The sequence below is a fragment of the Hyaena hyaena genome, unplaced genomic scaffold (genome assembly GCF_003009895.1).
Source record: "Hyaena hyaena isolate Hyena2069 unplaced genomic scaffold, ASM300989v1 scaffold_34, whole genome shotgun sequence".
Taxonomy (NCBI): Eukaryota; Metazoa; Chordata; class Mammalia; order Carnivora; family Hyaenidae; genus Hyaena; species Hyaena hyaena.
In genome coordinates, this window is record NW_024080665.1 from 473,880 (window position 1) to 492,802 (window position 18,923).

Consider the following 18,923-nt stretch of genomic DNA (forward strand, 5'->3'; position numbering starts at 1 on the left):
AGACACTGTGGTCTTTGGGTGGAGAACATAGAGTCTTACTTTGGGACAGTGTGTGCGTGAAGTTTGGGGAAGGGACGTTGCTATCTGAATCCGCAGTGCTTAGAAAAGGACTCCGGGCTGAATTCTGAAAGTGAGGACCCATTGTAGGGTTTTGAGAAGGGAGAGAGAAATCAACAGAGCCACACTTCAAGAAGTTTCTAGTCAATCTTCTGATCTTTCACGGTTCCAGGATGCAGTCTTGAATACATGGATTTGGGCACGTGTGGGCGAATGTGCAGAACAGGTTCCCTAAAAGGGACATGCTGGGTCAGTGGGTCACGCCACCTGTTCAAACTTTGCTTCTTCCCAGATTGATACTTGACCTTCACTGCCCCCAGTCAGTTGTCCCTGTAATCTTCCTCATTTCACTTTCTAGTTGTATGGGGCAAGAACTCTGAGTCATCACTGATTTCATATTTGTTTCGTGCCTCACATTCCACCTGTCAGGAAGTCCTGTGGTCTCTACCTTTGGTTTATATCCAGGATCTCCTTTGTGGCTATTTCTTTACTCCAAGCCACCATTGTCACTCATTAGTTGTGTTCCTGGTCTTTCTGCTGCCACTCCTGTCCTGTCCTTCTGCAGTTAATTCTCAGCACATGGCCTGGTTGGTCTTCCTAAAAACAGATCTGATCTTGTTGTTTCTTCTCTCCATGTTGAACCTTTTAATACGCACCAACATTTCTCTCAGATTAATACCAAGTATATTCTACCACAGGGCCTTTGTACTTACTTTTCCCTCTGCCTAGACAGCTCTTCTTCAAGATATACTTATTGCTTACTCCCTTACCTCATTCAGGTCTGTTCAAACAATACTTTCTAAATGAGGCCCATCCTAAGGATCCTATTAAAATTGCAACTCCTCTCCTGTCATTGTCTTACCTTACTCTATTCTTTTCTTGCATATGATTGACCACCTTCTAATGTATGATTTTTAGTCTTATGTTATTTGTCTTTCTCTCTTTGATATAAGAAAATCTCCACACGAGCAGAGGCTTTGGTCCGTTTTGTGCACTGATATATCCCCAGTGAATAAAGCGTTGAAATTGTAACTTTGGTAGAGATTGCCAGATCTTCTATAGAGCGTATCAAATTTTGCTCTCATCTCAGCCACATAGAATGGAGCCTCTCTCCACAGCCAGTGTGTTAGGTAAGACAGACTTACTCTTAGTTTGCATTTTGTTTATTGTGAATGAGTTTGAACATCTTTTAACCTGGTCAAGAGTCATTTTTATTTCTTTTTTTTTATGGCTTGTCTGTTCATGCCCTTTGCTCTTTTTCTATTGAATGGTTAGTCTTTTTATTGATTTCCAGGAGCTCTTTATATATTTGAGGTTAGTCTTTTGTGACATGAGATATCACACGTGTATGTTCATTTATACTTACAATCCTCAGTTTATCATTTGTCTTTTGACTTTTGCAGGTAGTTTTAGTCCTCACTAAACGCAGAGTAGTACATCCCCCATGCGTACTTCTTTTAGCTCTCTGTTTGAAGAAGAACGTCTTGGAGTTGGTATTGCTTCCTTGGCGAATGAAGTCAGTAAAGATGGAAGGAGAGGTGTCCTGGCTGAGTATCTTCAGGCTCCATTGGATTTCCTTTTCAAAGAGGGCAGCTGTTTCTGGTGCTTTCGTTATTCTCCTTGGGCAGAGGTTGTGGTGTCTCTGTGAACTTGTAACCACAGTCTTATCCAAGGTTAACCTCTACCCCAGAAATACCACTAGAACTTTCTTTTGCTTTATTCGAGTTTTAAAAGGGACACATTGCCCTTTGATCTGTTTAGGTAACTGTATATCAAGAGGGCAAACCCGCAGGACGGCTAAATAAAGGAATATCACGCTTGAGAATTTGTATGTTGTACCTTTTGCCTCCGTGTAGGCATGCAGATGTCTTAGGGGGAAAGGACCGGCTTATCTTATTGTAGATAATTACATGTCTGGTGTCAGGGAATTTCAGGCTATTTGGAGGATTTCCCATAATAAGTGAGAGCGTAATTGTAATCTAACCTCCCTAGAATAATGGCATACATTTGTTCATTAACGCCTGGCATCCTGGGAGCAGCAGGAGTCAGGATGACCAATGATCTATGTAATCCAGAGCTGGGGATTGGCAAGACAGGGCAGTGGGTGGGCTGTGGGAGAGGGACTTGGGTTCCTGGTAAAGCATCAGTAATGAGTGAGTGAGGCCAGGTGACTGTGCTCAGAGATGGAGCAAGCCTCTGAATTTTCATTTGAATGAATGAGAGCAAAGAGAACAAGAAGTAGTGGAAGGCTAGCAATCGCAAAGGAGCCAAAGGAACAGAGCTCGGAGCTCGTAGGTAGAGTGGCTTTCAGAACCGGGAGGTCCAAGTATGGATTATGGAAGAGAACTGGGAAGAAAGTCAGAGCGCTTTCTATCTCTAGATACTTCTTGCTGCTTTTGTTTAGGAAAGAATAACAGAGGTGAGCTCGGTCTCAAAATAATCTGAGTCAAGGTCCCTTCCTCTCTGCCTTTTTAAAAATATCTAGCAGCTTTGTTTTAATTTGCATATCCTCTAGGGTAGAGGAAGTACTCTAATCAGTACTTCTAATTGTGGAAAAGAAAAGAACACGCCAACCACCCCCACACATGCGCACAGAGCAGAGCATCTGATGATCCTGCATTAGGACCCAGGCTTCTGGCTTCTCCAGTGCCCTGCTGAGACTCTGGATTGTGGGGCCAAAGTCAAGTCTTTTGTTTTTCTCTTTCATATCTCCTCCTTCCTCCCTTCCACCCTCTCCTTTCTTTCTTGGAGAGTATCCTCTTGACAGTACCTCTTTGAAGGACTTCTATGTCAGAGACTTCATGATCCTGAGAGCCATTGTGAATGTGGCTCTGGGCAGAGACAGGTACAGAAGCGAGTCCTGCCTTCCCTTGGTCACTACCACGTCCTCCCTGTGAAGCTCTCCTCCTCACTTGTCCAGTTATTTACCCCACGTGTTGAATGGTCTGGTGTATCAGAAGTGTTAGGGAACCTGGGGCAGATTAATCCTCTTCCCAGCTGTTGTTTGGGGACCTTATTTTGGGGGGACCCTGGTTCAGAGATTCGTCTCGGGGGAGTTTGATCTAGCCAGGGTTAAACTTTTGGAATAGCCTTTGTACCATGGTCCACGGGTTCAATGCAGCAAGGTTCAGCCCCGCTGGGAGCCCCGCAGGACAAAAAGAAGTCTAAGACGTGGCCTTTAAAGTACCTATAGTCTCTCTCTAGGAGGCTCAGACACATTATGGTGAACAAAAGATTACAGTGAATGAAAGGCACCGCTGTGAATAAGATGTACCACTCTATCAAGTCACGAGAGTGATTCCAAAATCCACCCACCCAGAACAGCTCTGTACTTTTGTTCAAAACTCACGTAAAATTCATATCAAAGGCTTGAAATTGAACACTGCACAGATATATTGCCTGTGACGGAAGAAGAGAGGAGCGCTTTGGGGAGGGCTTCCTGAAAGAGATGCCTTGAACTTGACCTCAGAAGATGAGTGGGATTTCGAAGTGCAGACCAGAGTGCACACAGGGGGCATCCCTGCAGAAGGGTAATCTGTTGACAGAGCACGGAGAGTGGGGGAGCAATGAGTTCTGTGTTTCTGAGGGACGTCAGGGAGATCAGTACGTGTGAGAGAGAGGTTGTGAAGGAGCCTCATGGGTCATGACTTTGCACTGGTTGGATGATTCCTGATTGCATGGATTGGAGATAGCAGCACAGGATGGACAGAAACACAAAGGGCAGGGTCCGTTAGCAAGGCTAGACTCAGTGGTTCCTCATGTGGTTTCTTCTAGAACTGTTCTGAGTAAGTACTGTTCTGGGGAAACACACTCCTTTGTTCTCTGGGGTTTGTAACTTGGGGCCAGAAACTCATGGACAGCCTCAAGCAGTCCATTGCTTATTGATTCCGAAACACCCCGCCTTTTACTTTTTCTTGATTTTACTCTTCTCAAGCCATGGCCAAGGCATGCCTGGAGCCAAGCCCAGGGCGCCTTAAAGAGAGCAGTAAAAAACTTGACGAGAGTATCCTGTGCAGACACCATCTTCATGTCCTTGAACTCAGGTTGGCTGTCTGCACAGCAGAACCTCCATTTCTTCAGTGGTTAAACGTGGAGATGATAGCAACTGCACTTTTTCCTCCAGGGGCGTCGATCCCTATGATAAGCCGAACACCATCTACATCGAGCGGCACGAGCCCTCTGGCTACTCCACAGTTTTCCGAAGTACAGACTTCTTCCAGTCCCGGGAGAACCAGGAAGTGATTCTGGAGGAAGTCAGAGACTTTCAGCTCCGGGACAAGTACTTGTTTGCTACCAAGGTGGTGGTAAGTTGAAGGCACTAAGGAATAAAGTCCTTTTGAGTTTCCTTTCTGAGGTTTGGCATTCTGTGAGTGAGCAGGTGAGTTTACGCAAGCAGGGACTGGATTGGGGTGCCTGGGGGAGCCTGACGGAGGGGCACTGGACGTAGATGAACATTCCCATGGGGCTTGGATGGTCCCAGGAGGTTGGAGGAGGTGGAGATGCTTAGACAAACACTCAACGTGTCTGTGGGGCCTCGGAATTTGTTTGTTTCCTGGTAGCCAAGCCTCCTTGTTAAACATGTGTTTCTTTGATGGGACACCTGGGTGGCTCAGTCGTTTAAGAGTACAACTTCAGCCCAGGTCATGATCTCACAGTTCATGAGTTCGAGCTCTGCGTTGGGCTCTGTGCTGACAGCTTGGAGGCTGGAGCCTGCTTTGGATTCTGTGTCTCCCCCTCTCTCTCTCTACCCCTCCCATGTTTACGTACTCTCTCTCTCTCTCAAAAATAAATAAACATTTAAAAAATTAAAAAAAAAATCCAAACACAAAATCCAAAAAAAATCCCAGTGAAAAGAGCACAGAAAGGACAGGTGGGGCTCAGTGATGATTTTCCTTCATCTCACTGCCTGCTCTCCTTTCATATTAGGACAATGTCTTAGGGAATTTTGGACACATGTTAATTTCCGTGGCTAATAGAATGTGTAGTCACTGGCTAGTGGGAGTTAATGCTTGAAGAAAAGCAGTGATTAAGCTTCCAGCTATCAGTAAGTAGCTTAACTCTCAGCCTTTGGGAAAATGGTCCCCTTGATTTGATGTGTTGGATGGAGCCAGATGCTGGAAGGGAGGGCTTGCTCATTTAAAGGCAGAGTTGATTATTTAACAGAGTTTGCTTTGCTACTGTATCAAGTTGCCAGTTGCAACTGTACTGCCCTTGCATAAAGGAAAAACCCGTCCTGCAGAGAGTGGGCTGGGCTGCTCTTCCTGATGTGCCAGAAGCTTATTTTCTCGATGGCAGCCATTCCTTCCTTGACATCGGGCTCTGAAGAAGGTCCCTGGTAATAGGCAGGTGCTTCCCTTTCCATCACACTTAACCTTAGGGACTAAGATCGGATGTAATATTTTCCTCCGGGTTTTCTCTCCTTTGTATGATTGGTAGCTGGCCAGGCAGAAGCAGGCCACCCCACCTTGGGAGGACTCCAGAGTAGAGAGAGGACTTCCCCAGTTAGGGAAGCAGAGAGTAAAGGTTGAGGTGAGAGAAGATGTGGGTGGCTAAAGCCAAGAAAAATTCCTCCTTACCTACTTGGCAAAATATTTTTATTTATTTATTTTTTAACACTTATTTATTTTTTGAGGGACAGAGAGAGGGAGACACAGAATCCAAAGCAGGCTCCAGGCTCGATGCAGGGCTTGAACTCATGAATCGTGAGATCATGACCTGTGCTGAAGTCGGACGCTTAACCGACTGAGCCACCCGGGTGCCCCTGTAAAACCACTAAAATTATGGCAGTTTCTCTTTTGTCAGTCTGTTTGCATTGGGTCACCTGCTGGATCCTTCCTTCCCTGCCTTGCCTGTCACTTTCTCTCTCACACACACAGTGGCCAGTAGGCAGGCATCCTTAGATTGTCCTGGGCAGGGGTGTGGTGAGGGGTGAGAAATGCAGTGCAAGGTGAGAAACCAGGCCTGAGAACTGATACCTTGTGACAGGCTCTTGGCACTCCTAAGGTCCTGGATTGTTTGCAGTCTTTCAGTGTTCCTGGATCTTTCCTGTGTGAGTTCCTTGGGCCTGAATTTATTTATATGACTTTAATTTCTTTTTATTGCCTGAGTTGGGGCTGAGGTGGAGAGCTGCTGTACATCACTCTCACCCCTGTTATTTCTGGATCTCACACCCAAAGAGCTGAAGTTAAATCCCAGCTGAAGTTTCTGTGCCTTTCGTTCGGACCTAACAGCTATGTCTGTTCTCCCTTGACATTGCTGCTTTGCAGAGTGCTGGCAGCAAGTTGATTGCTAGTCCTGGCCAGTGCCTGGATGGGAGGCTGTGTCTGTTTTGTTCATCACTGATGTAGTACCCAGCAGGCTGCATGGTGCTTGATCCATAGCATGTATACAATAGTTGAATGAACGCCATATTTGCCTGCCATATTTAGAAAGCATAGACCAGTAGATTTGTTTGGTGGGGTAGGGGTGTTAAATGATTGGTATTTTCATAGTCAACTCTCAACTCTCTGCATGGCTTGTTGGATGGGCCACCAGATTCCAGGGTCAGTGGTGTTAGCTAGAGGCTCAAGGTCAAAGTCAGATGAGGTCGGCCAGCACATGGAAATGTTTCTCAGATGATGGCCTTAGGAGCATGCACAGCACTGTCACACAGGGACACTTTTTCCAAATGCAGATTCCCAGCCCTGATGCAGTATTTTCTGAGCATCCCTAGGCTGCCAAAGAACCTCCAAAATTTGAGCAGCTCTTCTCTGAGGACTTCTGTCTGCAGACGCTTTCAATAATAGTCCATCCTGTTATCAGAGGAACATTGTAGATTGGATGGGTTGATGAAGGAAGAAACACAACTGGCGGTGGATGATAAAATGAGTGTTTTCCTCCTTATAATTTCTTCCTCTTTATTACATTAGACTGTTGAGCCACGAGGGTAAACAACATTGGACTTGGTTGGATAACCGTATCAGTGGGAGTGTTGAGGTGTGCCAGTGTTAACTTCTTATCTGGGGTGTGCTTAGCGCTCAGGCTGCCTGGGTTTGGGGAATTCTGAGTGACCTTCATATTAAATTGATTCAATCAAATTAGGAAAGTCAAGGAGCTAATTGGAAAACCACAGAAAATTGGTTTTGGATGATTAACTCTTTTGCTTTTCTCCAGTACCATGAATGATTACAATTCTTTGCAAGTTAGCTTTTTAGAACATGCGGGGACAGCCATCTGGATTCGTGACGGAAGCCGCTCTCTGAATCTTCAGCATCCCCTGGCGCCCTGTTGGCCTGGCTCTTACTTCATGTGTGCTTTTGGTCTGATGCCCTTTGAAATATATTTTTTTAATTTAATTTAATTTATTTAATTAATTTAATTTAATTTTTATTTATTTGATTTTATTAATTTAATTTATTTACTTTATTATTTTATTTTCTTTATTTATTTTTGATTTAAGAATTTTTTAATTTAATTTTGAGAGAGACAGAGACAGCCTGAGCAGGGGAGGGGAAGAGAGAGAGAGGGAAAGAGAGAATCCCAAGCAGCCTCCATGTTGTCAGCACAGAGCCCCATGTGGGGGTTCCAACTCCTGAAACTGTGAGATGGTGACCTGAGCCGAAACCCAGAGCCACACACTTAACCAACTGGGGCACCCAGACGCCCCTCCTTTGGTATTTTTTAACCCAAGTTTAACTTTTATTCCTTTTTGACATGAATTTACTTGTCTTAATAGCCCAATCAAAATGAAAGGCCATTAAAGCAGCATTGAGGCACTTCTGCAAACCAACATTGATTTGTTAACTTGGCAATACATAGCTGTTAGGTTCTTTCTGGTAGATACCAATGCTTGCCAGAAAGTTGGAGGTAGGTGAGGGCTAGCTGCTCCTTTGTAGCTGCACCACCAGCTTACTGCGAAAGACAGGTTCAGACTTTCTTGAGCAAATGTGTATCACTAAGCAAAGACCTGCTTGTATGTGCTTGATGGTGTTTCCTCTGTCCTTATAGGTGATGCAGACACAACATTCTAGCTCAGGAATCAGCAAACTGTGGCCCTTCACTTGTTTTTGTCGATAAAGTTTTATCAAAATAGTCATGCCCATTTGCTTACATGTTGTCTATCACTGCTTTCGAGTTACAGTGGCAGAATTGAATAGTTCCATGGAAGCAGGATGGCCCACAATGACTAAAATATTTCTGTATGGGCCATTACAGAAAACCAACCCTGGTTTTCTGTTGTAGAGGCAAGATCCTGTTACCATTTGAGTTGGCATCAGGCAACTGGAATCCTCTAGTGGAAGAGCTTGATAAGTCATAGGCATTACTGCTAGAAGTTTAGATTACAGGCCTCCTTAAATTGTTATGTCCTATTCATGCCAGGGTATTATCTTTAGGATATTATGGCCAATTCAAATGTCTTGCATGCCTCTGATCTCTCATTATGTGAATTTAAAGTCTCTAATGTTGATAGAGATAAAGAGAAAACTTAGGAATTGCCTCAGGGTCATGGGCTTCTTTAGCAGACATTAGCTGACCACATCTGGGGTGTGAATTTTAGGATAACTGACCAAAACCTAAGCTATTGACAGATTATTTTAATTATAACATTACTTCAGTGCATGTAAACATAAAGCTAGGTATAAGCACTTAATACTTATACACAAGCAATAAACCTAAACACTTTTACAGATTGTAAATAAAACCAGAATACCGATAAATTTTAAATTAATTTTTGATAAGCCTTTATTGAGATATAATTCATATGCCATAAAATTCAACCTGTTAAAGTACACAGCTCGGTCGTTGTTGGCACGTTCACAAGACTGGGTAATGCTTCTTGCTACCTGATTCCAGAATATTTTCATCACCCCTTTACCCCCATTCTATTTCCCTTGCCCTTCTGCCTTATAGAATTGCCTGCTCTGGAAATTTGTTTTTAGGTGTTATTTTATTTATTTGAGAGAAACAGCATGAGTGGGGAGGAGCAGAAAACCCCAACCAGATTCCCCACCACCATCACAGAACCCGGTGCGGGGCTTGAACTCACAAAACCAAGAGTCAGGTGTGTAACAGACCGAGCCACTGGGCACCCCGCCTGTTCTGGACTTTTTATGTAAGGAGACTCTTATACTATGTGATCTTTGGTAACTGTTTTCTTTCCTAGTGTAATGTTGTCAGATTTCATCTGTATTTATTGAGGATGATCAAAATTCATGTGTTTTTAGGTTCATTGCCAGTTCAGAGTTCTTGTTGAACCCCTCTGGGGATTTTTTTTTCTTGTGAGTTACTGTTCTTTTCCATTCAAGAACTTCTGTTTATATAATTTCTATTCTTTATTGATTTTCTTTCTTTGAGATAGTGTTCTCATACTTTTGTTTAATTCTTGTGACATGGTTCCCTTTAATTAAAAAAATATTTTTAAGTTTATTTATTCTTGAGAGAGAGCAAGCAGGGGATGGGCAGAGAAAGAAGGAGAGAGAGAATCCTAAGCAGACTCCACACTGTCAGCAGCCCCAGTGTGGGGCTCGAACTCACGAACCTGTGAGATCATGACTTGAGCTGAAACCAAGAGTTGGAGGCTGAACTGACTGAACCACTCAGGCGGCCCTCCTTTAATTTTTTTGAACATATTTATGATAAGGTTTTAAATTTTTGCCTGTAAGTCCAATATCTGGCCTTCCTTTACTGACTGGTGTGTGTGTGTGTGTGTGTGTATGTGTGTGTATGGGCCATACTTTGCTATTTTCTTGTCTTGTCATTTTTTGGTTGAAAATCAGACATTTTAGATGATATAATGTGGCAGCCCCTCAAAGCAGGATTTTTTTGTTGTTGTCTTTTGTTATTGTTATTGTTGCCTATCTTTGTTTTGTTTGTGAGTTCCCTGCATTCATTTTGTAGCATTTTTCATCATGGAGGACTATGAAATGTTTGATAATTCGGCTTAGCGATCAGCCAGTGATTGAATAGAGATATTTTTTTCTCTTCAAAGTTTATTTATTTTTGAGAGAGAGAGAGAGAGAGATAGTGAGCAGGGGAGGGGCAGAGAGAGAGGGAGACAGAATCCGAAGCAGGCCTCATGATGTCAGTGCAGAGCGTGACGCAGGGCTCGAACTCATGAACTGTGAGATCTTGACCTGAACTGAAATCAAGAGTCGGACACTAAACCGACTGAGCCACCCAGGTGCCACTAGAGATTTTCTTAAATACTTTGAACCAGTAATTCTGGTAGCCTTCGCTAAGGGCCCCTTGAGCGTGTGTTGGGGGCCTGCCTTCAGTGCGATCTCCAACTCTGCCTTAGCCTTCGATTCCTGTCATGTAGAGCCCACGTTTACTAGCCAGCCATGGGAGACCGGGCCCTTTCCACTTCTCCCCTGAGCATGCTCACAGCTCCCGTGTGTGTGACCTCGTAGATGGCCCGGGATATTTCAGAGCTTATCAGAGCCACTTATGGGTATCTGTTCCCCCCGTTTTTCCTTCCATGCTTTTTGGTTAGCATTTCGATAGCTCCGAGCGGCAATGCCTCTCCAGCAGCTGTGATGTGAAATCTTTGCCAGTTGTCACTGTTCTCCCTAAACGACCTGGCTATGGGTCTCTTTGTGCAGTGAGCAGAGTCAGGCGATGCGTAGAGGAGGCCCGAGGAGGCAGTTTGGAAGCAGGCCGCGGCGGTAGTCTGTGCTCTCCAGAGACTGCCAGGCTACTGGTTTTCACAGTCACTGGAGCTGTGAGGCTGTGGGTTTCTAAGGCTACCACAGAGCCGGAGAAAAGGGACAGGACTGAGGCCACGGAGTTGGCTCTAATCGCCACACTTCAGTCACCGTTCTTGAGTAAGTGACTCAAGTGACCAGACTCTTGGGTTTTGGCAACCCTTTGTTTAATTTTTAGAATTCTGAGAAAGTTGACTTGGAGAATTTTCTGTCTGTGTTCCTGCTGCTTTTCAGACATGAGTGTAATTTTATTTTTTTAAAAATGTTTATTTATATTTGAGAGAGAGAGAGTGCACAAGTGGCGGAGGGCAAAGAGAGAGGGAGACACAGAATCTGAAGAAGGCTCCAGGCTCTAAGCAAGCATTCAGCACAGAGCACAATGCAGGTCTCGAACCCACGAACCACGAGATCATGACCAGAGCTGAAGTCGGACGCTTAACCAACTGAGCCACCAGGGTGCCCCCTGAGTGGAATTTTAGAGTTCTTCCTCTGCCATTCTGGACATGCTTCTGAGGAAACTTACCTTCATAAAACTTTTTATCGTGGACGTAGTCAAATGTACATGAAAGAACAGTTTATGCTATCAGACCTTCACAGGTGCCCTGACTTAGCCTCAATATTTTTTATATTTTGCTCTATTGCTGTATTACATTTGCTAATCTCTTCATTTGTGTCTTGGAATAGTTTAAAGCAAATCGTAAATATATGTATAAAATATATATCGACTCCTATCTATAAATATTTTAGGAGAAACAACATTAACATGGACGATGATGTTTCCCTGAAACTTTGTTACTGCTCCGAAGGAGAAGATGGCTGTGAATGCTATAGCCCGAGAGCTTCTAACTGGTGTTCAGACCCTGTCCCTTGGGGTCCCTCACTCTCTGGCCACTTTTCTCTGGGAAACCTTCAGTGGAATAGCTCACTATGACATCTTTTGGCCTTCACTCGGCAAGAATGTGTCTTTTATTTAGATCCTCTCTTGCTCTTTTCTCCTTGACCTCTCATTTCCTTTTTTTTTACTCTTTTTTTTTTTTTAATATTTATTCATTATTTGAGAGAGAGAGAGCACGAGTGGGGAAGGGGCATAAAGAGAGGAGACACGGAATCTGAAGCAGGCTCCAGGCTCTGAGCTGTCAGCACAGAGCCTGATGAGGGGCTCAAACCCATGACCCGCGAGATCATGACCTGAATAGAAGTTGGATGCTTAACCAACTGAGCCACCCAGGGACCCCTCCTTTTTTTTGCTCTTGACCTAATCTCAAGCATAAATGCAAATGCACCCTCTGAAATTCAGATTATTCAGATACTTACATTTATTTTTCCTTGTCAGAATGAAAGCACTAAATGAAAAAAAAAATCTTATGGTAAATTCTCAGACCTTAAAATATTGGCAATAAATTGAAACATTAAATAACCCCAGATGCTGGTGAAAGTATTTATGTTGGGAGATGCATTAACTGTGGCCTTTCAGGAAGGCTATTTCTTCTGTAAGAAATGAAAATTCTGACCTAGGGATTTTACGAATGACATCCTTAAGTAGGGGCACACGTACCCCAATGTTCATAGCAGCACTTTCAACAATGGCCAAATCATGAAAACACCCTAAATATCCATCAGCTGACGAATGGATCAAGAAGATCCATTCTATACAATGGAATACTACATGGCAATGAGAAGGAATGAAATCTGGCCATTTGTAGCAAGGTGGATAGAACTCGGGGGTGTTAATGCTAAGTGAAATAAGTCAGGCAGAGAAAGGCAGATACCATAAGCTTTCACTCATAAGTGGAACAGGAGAAACTTAACAGAGGACCCTGGGGGAGGAGAAGGGGAAAAAATAGTTAAGGAGAGGGAGGGAGGCAAACCATGAGAGACTTTTAAATACTGAGAACAAACTGAGAGTTAATGGGGATGGGGGAGAAGGGAAAAGGGGTGATGGGCATGAAGGAGGGCACTTGTTGGGATGAACACTGGGTATTATATGGAAACCAACTTGACAAACTATAAAAGAAATAAATCAAATTTAAAATTAAAAAAAAAAAAGAATGGCATCCCATATACATACCTTTGTAGTTCTGAAAAAGGGAATATATACAAGCATAGTCACTGAAGCATGCTTCTGGAAATAACACCAATGCCTGTGAGCTGTTGAATGAAAGATGTTTAAGAGCCTCTGTTGATGAAAAAAGTTGAATTGCAGAACAATATTTCTATCACGATCTACTTTGGAAAATAGCATGTATCCAGTTGGCATTGTGTTTTAGTAACAGACTAAAAATAAAAGTGGTTTAGTGAAGACAGAAGCTTCCTTTTCTCGCATCAGTGCTGCCGTGAGGTTGGCAGTCTAGGGCTGGTATGTTGATGCCCAGGTGTTATGGGAGACCCAGGCCTCTCTCTTCCCATTCCACCCACATGGCTAATGATTTCCATTTTCAAGTTTCTGTCTTGGTCCAGACATCTGTAGTAGCCTTTAAGTCTTTATGGGGAGGGGGTTAGGAAGAGTAAGGACAGGTAGAAAAGCCAGAATAGGACCCCTTCCAGATGATTCCGTCCCTGAAAGCAGACTTCCTTGAAACTGAACACAACACTTCTGTTTATACTCATTGATTAGTACGGAGTCACGTGGCCACATGAGTTTACACAAAAGGCAGAGAACCCTGGTAGTTTATTTGGGGTGGCAGTCAAGGTCCTGGTGCTAAGGAGAAGGGAATAATGGATGTTAGGTAAGCGTCGCCATGTCTGTCACTATATAAATAATGCTTTCAGGCATCATGGCACAGAACACTTCTGTAAGCACCCATGAGAGCCTGTTACCATGGGGTACCCTGGAGAGTAGAGTAGGGAGAGAGCGTGAGTGAGGGTAAGGAGAGCGGAGGAGAGCGTGAGTGAGGGTAGGGAGAGCAGCTGCATTTTACCTTATACCTGGCTGTACTGTTGGATATTTTTTTCTCAGGGGCACATTGTACTTTTATAATTGTGGTAAAGAGAAACTCAACAACCACAGAAACCCATGGTTGATGAAGGAAAGTATTAGGTGACCTAGCTGATAATCCGTAGCAAGCCACAGTTTTATTGTTAATGTGTTTCTCGGTGGCAGGAAAGTATTATGGTAACTCCTTAAGAGGACCCGAGGAGCGAGCCTTAATTGTCCAGACTTAGGAATCATTATGGTCCCAGAAGGCAGTGGGGCAGATATGTTTTGAGGTTTCTTATGACCTTTGTATTTTGTGACTTACTGCATTTATGGAGTAAGACTGACCTTGGTATGAGTTCTCAATTCTTGTGCCGGCCGACCGCGCTCATTAAGAATGCTTACCTAATGCTAGGCCCTGGTGTCACTGAGCAAAGTGGCTCCTTTCTAAGGTATAACCGCAGTGGGAAGTCATAAAACATAAAGCCTAAAAGTGCGTGTTTCACTGACATCTGTGTATTCATAGATATTAATAGGAATTTATATAGTGTAACTTAAATGAATCCTCAGACCTTTATAAATAGCTATAAAATTTTATTGACTCAAGGAGGGCTTTTGGAATTTTTGCCTAATGGTTTTGCTGGGCACTGTTTTCTCATTCAGGTGGTATGTTCTACGTTTTTAATAGATCTGTCATTCCCTGCGGCCCCATACAGAGTACAAACCATTAACATGGTTTTCAGAGTGCCATTTTGGAAAGACAGTGTTTTGCACCTCTCTGCCTGGCTTCAGTAAAACAAACTACTTTTCACCATTTGTTCAGGGTGGTTTGAACATCTGCGTATGTATCCGGTTCAGACGAGTCAAGAATAACTTCACGTCTATCAGCCTCCTTTTCTAGCGGTGTTTATTGGGCATATATTAGCGCAGGGGGTTCAGTTGTTACAGTTAAGAGCAATTGGTATGTTTCTTACTCTATAGGAATTTAAAGTCTGTCATAAACAGTAGCAACATAGGCAAGGATAAACGAAGCCAAATTAACCCCTTCTGGCTGGGAATCCCAATGTTCTCCTGAGGTCATGGGTGTGATTACATCCACATGAGGGCGCATCTCTATTTCTGTCTGGATTAATGTGCAACGTTTGCCGTCAGTACTCAGTCCCACACTTTGAGAGCTGGATAAAACCACCTTGAGCCTATATGGTGGTTCTTCTCCTTTTTTGAATCATTGACTCCTTTGAGAGCCTGGTGAAAAGCGTGTATCTCTCTGGCAGAATGAATGAGTGCATCTATACAGATTATTCACATATGTGTTTATAAGGTTTCTGGACCATTTAAACCCATTGACAGAGAAGTCCTGATCCTCCTCAGCTTTTCATTTTCATAGATGAATAAACTGAGGCCTGGAGAGACTCGGTGACTTCCCGATAGTGCTTTGGTACACGTTTTCAAGATTCCAGCTGCACTTTGGTATCTGTAGAACACAATGCGATGTGGCCAACGTCATGTGGAAATGCCCTGTGCTCTGCCGAAGAAAATACATTCCAGCAAAAACGTTCATCAGCGAGAAGTACTAAAAGATTGAAAAATAGAAGCAGTGACAATTTCCCCAACTCTTTGTGCAAGCTAAAGCCAGGTGTCACTGAAAAAAGTGGCTCCTTTATTTTTTTCTCTCTCTCTATTTTTTAAGTTTATTCATTTATTTTGAGAGAGAGAGCACAAGCAGGTGAGGGGAAGAAGAGGAGAGAAGAATCTTAAGTGGGCTCTGTGCCATCAGTGAAGAGCCTGATGTGGGGCTTGAACTCATGAACTGTGAGATCGTGACCTGAGCCGAGATTAAGAGTCAGACACTTAACTGAGCTACCCAGGTGCCCTAAAAAGTGGTTCTTTTTAAAGATACAACCACAGTGAGAAGTAATAAAATATAAAGTATAAAAGGGTGTATTTCACTGACATCTATGTATTCATATATATTTATGGGGATATATATATAGGGTAAACTAAATGAATCCTCTGACCTTTATAACCTGACCGTTATAACCTATATAACCCTTATAACCTTTATAATCCTATAACCAAAATAGGAAGGAAAGAATAGGAAATAGGTTTTCCTAAAAAAAATTGTTAATGTTTATTTGTTTATTTTTTAAAATTTTTAATGTTTTATTTACTTCTGAGAGAGAGACAGCGTGAGCAGGGGAGGGTCAGAGAGAGAGGGAGACACAGAATTTGAAACAGTCTCCAGGCTCTGAGCTAGATGTCAGCACAGAGCCCGACACGGGGCTCGAACCCACGAACTGTGAGATCATGACCTGAGCCAAAGTCAGACACTTAACCGACTGAGCCACCCAGGCACCCCAATGTTTGTTTATTTTTAAGAGACAGAGAGAGACAGAGTGTGAGTGGGGGAGGGGCAGAGAGATGGGAGGCACAGAACCCGAGGCAGGCTCCAGGCTCTGAGCTGTCAGCACAGAGCCCAATGCGGGACTCGAACCCACAAACCGTGAGATCATGGCCTGAGCCGAAGTCAGATGTTTAACCGATGGAGCCTCCCGGACGCCCTGGGGAATAGGGCTTATATGCTTGGTGTGTGGCTGACCTCACCCTGTGCTGTGCTGGGGAGCTGCCAGGTTAAGCCTCCACCCCCCACCCAACCCCAAGTTCAGCTGCAGGACGATTTTCCCTTCCTCCTTATCTAGTGTTAGGGAGTATCAAGTACCTGTTGGAGACCAGGTGTCTGGGAAGCTGTGGCCTGAACACAACGCTGCAAAAATGTGCATTTGCCGTCACACTGTGTTTTGTGTTGTTGGTAGAATCAGGGGTTCTGACTTTTCTGTTTTCCTTTTTTGCTTGTTTTGAGTGGCTGTAATGTGGCATGACTGACATTTCCGCCCCCCTCCTTTTCCTTGGCAGCATTTCCTGGGCAGTCCAGAGCCGTCTTCTGTCCAGCTCTGGGTCTCCTTTGGCCGGAAGCCCATGCGAGCAGCCCAGTTTGTCACAAGACATCCTATTAATGTGAGTGGGGTCCACTTGGGGGTGGAAAGAAGTGTTCTCGTCCCCAGGGAGATGTCAGGGGAAGGGTGTTGCAGGAATGTCCTTCTGGGTAGCCACTGGATGGAGGCCCCCTGAAGTCACTTTCTAGTTAGGTCTCTAGAAAGAACCATTATGCTTTGGACATCTTGGTCTGTTTTTTTCCCTCTTCCCTGTTTGAAACACAGCTGAGTGGGAGCCTGAATTTGCTTTCCATGGAGAAGGATTAGCAGAGAGGTTTGGGACCGGAGTCAATGGGCTCCGTGTGCCAGTACTGAAGGATTGGGGAGCTAGTGACCACAGTTATTGATTAGGCACCTGCTGTGTCCCTTACAGATGGCTGGGTTCCAAAACTGGATAACATTTGGGTCCCACCCTTTTAGAAACATACAGGTTGGAGATGCAGAGAACTGAGCAGAGGAGGAAACCATATGGAGTCAAATGCTTGACTTCAGGATGTGCGTATTAGCACGTAGAGACCGATATGGCAGATCAGCATTGGCTGGGGTCATCAGAAAGGTGACCACAGGCAGGAGGTAGCATTTAAAAAAAATTTTTATATGTTTATTCATTTTTGAGAGACAGACATGGAGTGCAAGCAGGGGAGGGGCAGAGAGAGAGGGAGACACAGAATCTGAAGCAGGTTCCAAGCTCTGAGCTGTCAGCACAGAGCCCAAGACGGGGCTCAAACTCATGGACCATGAGATCATGACCTGAGCTAAAGTTGTATACCCAACCAGCTGAGCCACCCAGGCATCTGAGGTGGCATTTTTTTAAAAATGTTTATTTAATTTGAGAAAGAGAGAGAGTCAGGTGCACAAGCGGGGTAGGAGCAGAGAGAATGAATCCCAAGCAGGCTCCATGCACAGCTCAACGCAGGGCTCGATCCCATAACTATGAGATCATGACCTGAACTGAAACAAGAGTTGGATGCTTAACTGATTGAGCCACCCAGGAGCCCCAGGAGGTGGCATTTGAAGGCCTTGCTTCTAGCAGTGGGTATGATGGAAGGCTGGTAGCTTCAGGTGGAGAACGCTCTTATCAATTCTTTGCTTTTTATGGGTTCTGCCTTCCTTTAGTACCTCAGAGAAAAGGAAAGGAAAGGAAATGCATGTTAATGTATACTGTGCTTTGTACTAACGATAGATCTCCTGGGAAAAAGCGGGATGTGACATTATTCACCAAAAAGAGGTTCTTAGGTCATTTATGGAGTTCAGCGGCCCACTCTTTTGCACCCCATTTGCCAGGAAGGGGCTTGCTCCAGCCGCTAGGCAGCCTCAGCTCCCCAACCTTGGTAAAAGCTGGCCAACCTTTTACCAAAATTTGGGAAGCTGTCCTTGGAACATTTGGAAGTCATTACTTTAGCGTCCATAGGGAAAGTCCACTACACAGGTGTGGTTTTTTTTATTTTTATTTTTTTATTTTTATTTTTTTTTACAAATAGTTTATTGTCAAATTAGTTTCCACATAACACTCAGTGCTCATCCCCAAAGTGCCCTCCTCCATGCCAATCCCCCCTCCCTCCCACATCCATCAGTCCTCAGTTTTTGTCAGCATTCAAGAGTCTCTCATGGTTTGCCTCTCTCCTTTTCCCCCACCATTTCCACCCTTCTTCTCCCCCTTGTTCCTCCGTCAAGTTCCTCCTAATCCTCCTATACGTGCAAACATATGATATTTGTCCTTCTCTGCCTGACTTATTTCGCTCAGCATAACACCCTCAAGGTCCATCCATGTTGCTACACATGGCCAGATTTCATTGTTTCTCATTGCCATGTAGTATTCCATGGTATAGATAAACCACATCTTCTTGATCCATTCATCTGTTGATGGACACTTAGGCTCTTTCCATGTTTTAGCTATTGTGGAGAGTGCTGCTATGAACATTGGGGTACATGTGAGTTTTTTGACTCGTGTGTATTTTGGTTCTTGATTCCAAAGGAATATTACATCGCAGATGCCTCCGAGGACCAGGTGTTTGTGTGTGTCAGTCATAGTAACAGCCGCACCAACCTGTACATCTCGGAAGCGGAAGGGCTGAAATTCTCCCTGTCCTTGGAGAACGTGCTGTATTACAGCCCAGGAGGGGCAGGCAGCGACACACTGGTGAGGTAAGGAGACCGCGAGGCCCTCCCCGGGTCTCTTACATCAGCACAACCACATCGTGTTGGGTGTTCTTCAACATTACCTGCGCGTTTGGACTCACCTGGCGAGTTTTTGGAAACCCCGATGCCTGGCTCATG

At 44.2% G+C, this 18,923-nt stretch overlaps 1 protein-coding gene across 2 annotated transcripts in view; it reads left to right on the forward strand.

Annotated features, from left to right (window-relative positions):
• Nucleotides 1–18,923, forward strand: part of SORL1 (sortilin related receptor 1) — a 172,919-nt gene that overhangs the window by 35,388 nt on the left and 118,608 nt on the right. For both annotated transcript variants that reach the window (XM_039228694.1, XM_039228695.1), the window contains exons 6-8: nt 4,181–4,361; nt 16,567–16,668; nt 18,622–18,791. In XM_039228694.1, coding sequence (XP_039084625.1) covers nt 4,181–4,361; nt 16,567–16,668; nt 18,622–18,791 — 453 coding nt within the window. The remainder of the gene's footprint in view (nt 1–4,180; nt 4,362–16,566; nt 16,669–18,621; nt 18,792–18,923) is intronic.